This window comes from Clinocottus analis, unplaced genomic scaffold (genome assembly GCF_023055335.1).
Source record: "Clinocottus analis isolate CAN_PGR_092001 unplaced genomic scaffold, fCliAna1.0.p SCAF_21, whole genome shotgun sequence".
NCBI classification, from domain to species: Eukaryota; Metazoa; Chordata; class Actinopteri; order Perciformes; family Cottidae; genus Clinocottus; species Clinocottus analis.
In genome coordinates, this window is record NW_027175943.1 from 13,398,375 (window position 1) to 13,403,694 (window position 5,320).

The window sequence follows — 5,320 nt, forward strand, 5'->3', positions numbered from 1 at the left end:
TTAACCACGCAAATATAATCTAAAGCCAATAATTCCCTGGCCTACCTGACAGGTTGGACATGTTTTTCTACACGAACTGCTGCTGCCTCTGACGTCAGAGCGTTACATGTGCTGTGTGTGGGGGATCACCGAGCAGTGTCACGTCATTGGCTGGCGCCTGAGTCACTCTCTCATTACCGAAAGCGCGTAATTACGCGCTGCGCCCTCCAAACTTTGGCACACCTCCCGCTGCGGTGTCAGCGGTGTGACTCTCATGAAGACTCAAGACACAACACGAGGAAATCCCCAAAGGCCGAGAAAACGAAGAGAGGGCCCTTTAAATCGACGCTTCCTCTGTGTTGTGCCAAGAGAGAGAGAGAGAGAGGGAGTGGGAGAGAGAGAGAGAGAGAGAGAGAGAGAGAGAAAGAGAGAGCACGATCAGATCAACAACAACACTGTTCTCCTCAGGAGCCGCGTTTACCGGATCCAGCTCAGTCCTGCGGCCTCGGCGAGGAAGAGGTGAGGCAACATTGATCGCGTTTGACAGCGTTCCTCCCGAAAAAAAAGAAAGAAAGAAGCGGGAATCGATCCGAACAAGCAGTTTATTACACGGGAGAGGGGGTTGTATCAAACCGAAGCCACGCTATTGAAACATCAGCTGTCAGCTGTTGTGTCCAGGACGGCTGCGGCTCCACCTGTTATCCGTCACAGAGCGGCGCAACACGGCGCTTATTTCAGCGTAATCACCGGCTGGAGGAGGGGGGGGGGGGGGGGTCGTGTGCGCGCACCTGCCGCGCGCCGGCCGCTCTCTGACGCGCGAGCGCTATTTTTGACAGCCGTGTTTACTTTCTGTCAACAGGCTCCTCGAGGACTTTGTGTCTGTTCCCTCCGGCGCTCCGTCGTGTGCCCGCTCATACATTCGTCGCGTTGAATGCCATTGCGGAAGTGAGCGCGGCTCCTCCGTCACGACACAACGCGTTTTGGGGCTGCGCTGACCTCTAGCGGCCAGTCGGGAGAAGTCGGTTCGAGATGTACGGAGCGTCCGGGATCCCCGAGCTCATCCCGCCCGGCGGGCCGCCGCGGCAGCCCGGCGCGACGGGGCAGTACAACCCGGGACACCCGCAGGTGGACGGAGACGGAGACGGAGACGGCGGCGGGGCCAACCCGCAGAGACTCGGGCAGAGGGCGCCCAAGCTCGGACAGATCGGGCGGACCAAGAAAGGTGGGTGACGGGAGGGCTTCCGGTTTGTACCCACGTGACCGCGACGCGGCCACGCGCACAGAAACGCTCCTTAACCGTTGAAACTCGTTACCTGTACGCGTTTAAAACAACAAGTAAAGACGTGCCTGTTCATGCTGGCTTTGTTTAAATACCCACGAGCTGCTTTTATCTGCTTTAATGTGTTTTTTTTGCTGTGTGTTTTAATCTGTGCAACACTTTGTGACCCAACGGCGGAGGTTTGGTCTCAACATATTAAAAAAACCTCGTTGATATTATGTCGAACAGGCCAACTTTATTAAAGTATATTAACATTTGTGTAACCCGGAACTGATTTAAACATAATAACAGTAATGCAACCTTAGTTTAAATACAAAACTGTATTCTGCACCAAATAAATACCAATAATAAATAAATAAATAAATAAAAAATGCCAATGTGCAGTAACAGTATATTGTATATCCAAAATATATTAACTTTTCTAAGTTGTGGAGTGAAAAAAGACAAAATAAATGAAATAATTTGGGATCAGGCTGGTGTGTTTAGGACGATCACTGTGGCTCAAACTGACTGTTCCCTGAAGAGCAAAGGAAACGTAGCCTCGTCTGAACATGTTTTAACATATTAATAATGCAGTTAAAACAGGTAGACAATGTTTACACTGGCAGCCATGATAATACACCTCAACACAGAAGCAATGTGAGACCTGAAGCCCTGATGGTCCAGCTGCATTTCAAAATAATGCAAAATGTAACCTTATGAGTAGTATATGTATTTATTTTGAAAGCAATTTAGAACATTTAGGTAATAGGTTCAGATGTTATGGCACAGCCTTGTTTTCTATTCAACATCACATAATTCACAATCCAAAAGGCTGGTATAGCACCTGGAAATATGTCATTTCATATTTTTTACTGATTCAATATGGCTGTGTCCATTTCGAATAATTTACTTTAAATGTGTTTAAGTTGATTCACAAGTTGTTATTCCAATGTTTGGGAACATTGATGACCTGTACACATCCTGACTGAAGGGAAGACAGTATTGTCCTCACCCTGGAGGAGAGAGCGCTCTCTCTCTTCACTATCAGAGCAGGAAGACGTGCAGGATGCAGGCTGGAGACCAAAACCTGTGCTTGTGCTCAACTGGGACTTGTTTTAATAAAAGTTATGACAGAAGAAGGACGTGTTGGTGGACAGTTCGTTTTAAGGGTGCAGCTCTGACATAAGGTCAGATTCCCCAAATGTCCTTCAATGTCATTGCTAATGCAAGATAATTCTTAACAAAATGCCAGAAGGATCTCACCTGAAGCCCTGCTGGTGCAGCTGGTTCAACCTGCACTGCATCTTCACTGGACTCCTGAGTTTCCTGAATGCATTTCAAAATAATGCAGGTTTGCACTGTGTGAGCAGTTAGCCTGCTGCTAGCTAGCTAGCTAACAACAACCTAGCTTCTTGATAGCTACTTACGTGGTGAAAAAACGTCAGATATCTCTTTTCTTTTTTGGTAGCATTTTCTTATCTACAAAGCACAAAGGGGTCAACAATATCAATGCTGAGACCAAACAAAATACTAATATGAGACTTTATTATTTCCTGGTGTATTTTAGTAGCTTACCGTGTCAAATGTGGCCTAAAACTAGATAAACAGTCAATTGACCTTGATTCAAATTAAAGATTTCTCTGGTTTGAAACTATTTGTAAACATTTGTGACAACAAAATCCGTAACGTAGTCTTTTTTTGTAATTTAAAACGTAAAAGTGGGATAATACATTCTCTCTAAATGGACAGAATAGATGTGAACCACAGCATCAATGCACTCCTCCCTGAGAGGCTCACATGACCTTTGACCTTTCCTCCCCAGTGGACTTGGACGATGAAGACTTGGACGACATCATGAACAACAACGGGCAGTGTCCGGTGTCCATGTCGCCCATCTCCTAAACTTCACCAAGAAGTGCCAACAGAAGAGAAGAGAGATTTCCCCCGCAGGAAGCCAAAACTCCCCCAGTCGGCGACCTCGGCCTTGAACCCGTCACGCGTCCGACCGACGCGTCCGACGGCTCAACCGGGCAGAAAAAAAAAAAGCCTCATTTAGCGGCAGCTGAAGCCGAGGCCCTGATTGTACATAGTGTTTATTTATCTCACCTTTTGGTCCGACTGTGAACGGATGGTTTTGCTCTCTGCTCCGCAGTAGATTATCAGGACTCCAGAGAGAAGGAAGTGTCTATATTTTTCAGAGCTTCTTTAACAAGGGCTACGTTTCTAAAGTTGCACTGAGCAAATGGTTTTGGCGCAAAGCAGCTTCTCACCTGCCTGTTTTCTGGTGAGGGTTTGTGCGGCTGTGGGTTTTGGCTGTGTGAGGGAACACACACCTGTTAACGTCTAACACACGGGTGAAATATTAAGCTTTGCTTGTGTAATGACTGTCGTTCTCTCCTCTCACACCGACGCAAGCGGCGTGCTGTCCAGTGGACGAAAAGCTCGCTGTTTACTGAAGGAAAAACAAAACTACTGCTACTTATTTATTGTTTAAAAAGAAACACTTTGTCGTGTTGCTATGGCTTCTAAATGTTTTTTACTCGTTTCTGAATGGAAATCGCTTCAGTCATCTATAACTGAGATTTAATATGTTTCCAAAATGGTGCACTTTTTTTGTGGGAATGCCTGTTATGTGCAGTGACACGTTGCAGAATTCTATGCATGTGAAAAGCATCAAAACACGTAACTGGTATCCTGTTATTAAGGGCTAATGTAGAAGTATTTCAAACCGCTCTTTACGTCGCGCTGACTCGACACTTTTCCTGAGCTCATTGTCGTCAACAACAGCAACAACAACAACAACCACACCCGATTTATGGAGAGGTTTTGTTCTCCTCCGCAGGCACAGGGGTGTTTCCCAGTTGGCCAGACGACTGTGAAAAAAAACAAAACTCGTGCAGTTGGAGCACTTTAAAAATCAATTGCCAAATGATATTTGACGCCGTATCAGATTGAAGTAGATTGGCACACAGACGTAACGTCGTCTCTTTGTATTAAACATGCACGGCAGCCGTCTGCAGAGTGTCTGTCAGGTTGTCTTTCAAAGATAATGTCAACCTTTCCATGATTACAGTGTGAGGTGATGACAACAAGCAGCTCTCTGTGATTCGCTCTCACCGCTGGGACAATCTGAACTGATGCTTTTTCTCCGGGTAATTCCTTTTAGTTTCCTTTTTAAAGATCGCAGCGGGCCTCGAGACGACACGCTCTGCTCTGCAGAGGCTCATGCTGATGTCGTGTTACTTAGTCGGCTGTGACGTTCTTCCTCTTTCTGTGTTCTCGCTCGTCAAAAGAGGCTGCGCTCGGGGGTTCGTGGCCCCCATCTGCATGGACATGGTGGACCTTTTCATCGTGCATCTCGGGAAAATTAAAGATGAATCTTTGTGGAACCTTCGTTTGGATCTCTTGTTTTTCATGCACTTGTTTTACAATCGTGTTCCTTCAATATGAAGGTGGATTTGTGTCTGTTTTACCTGAGCAAATTTCTTGTTTGTAATTAAAATCTTTGCTCTCAATTCCAAAAATTTTGTCTAAAAAAAATAAAATAAACGCTCTGGAAAAAAAAAATCCTCTAAAAAAAAAAAAAAAAAGAAAATTGAAAAAAAATAAAATAAACGCTCTCCAAAAAATTGCTCTAAAAAAAAAAACAGCTTTAGAAAAAAAAATCCAAAAAGTTACAACTTCAGTTTTTTTTTTTTTTTTTGAGAAAGCAATTTTTTTTTTCAGAGCAAATTTTAGTTTTGAGAGCATTTTTTTTTTAAAAGCAATTTTTGGAATTGAGAGCAAAGATTTGGAGATAATTTACGTACAAACAAGACATTTGCTCGGGTAAAAAAGACACAAATCTACCTTCATACTCGGACGAGGTCCTGATCCAGCTGACGGGGCAGCAGCCGAGTGTTTTATAGACACTTAAACATCTGAAGCAGTTATACTTTATGAAGCATATTTGCACTGCTTGACCATGTGGTGTCCTCCATCAGGTCACATTTACTGTATGAACACACACCTGAGGCTCAAGGTTACAGCGTGACGTCACCTCCAGACACATTGTATGCTAAAAGAGACATATTTTACAAC

The 5,320-nt window shown here is 44.7% G+C and overlaps 1 protein-coding gene across 1 annotated transcript; it reads left to right on the top strand.

Annotated features, from left to right (window-relative positions):
- Window positions 1-243: 243 nt before the first annotated feature.
- On the top strand, window positions 244-4,629 carry si:dkey-112a7.4 (uncharacterized). The gene is made up of 3 exons (XM_068588370.1): window positions 244-498; window positions 839-1,201; window positions 3,063-4,629. Exons 2-3 carry the CDS (start codon window positions 1,009-1,011, stop codon window positions 3,140-3,142), a joined length of 273 nt encoding a protein of 90 aa, XP_068444471.1. The 5' UTR covers window positions 244-498; window positions 839-1,008; the 3' UTR covers window positions 3,143-4,629.
- Window positions 4,630-5,320: the final 691 nt, after the last annotated feature.

Excerpts from the sequence above, each read along its gene's own strand:
- si:dkey-112a7.4 (XM_068588370.1), top strand. The coding sequence starts at position 1,009 with ATGTACGGAGCGTCCGGGATCCCCGAGCTCATCCCGCCCGGCGGGCCG. Across the intron at positions 1,202-3,062 it reads GATCGGGCGGACCAAGAAAG|TGGACTTGGACGATGAAGAC; the intron begins GTGGGTGACGGG and ends TTTCCTCCCCAG.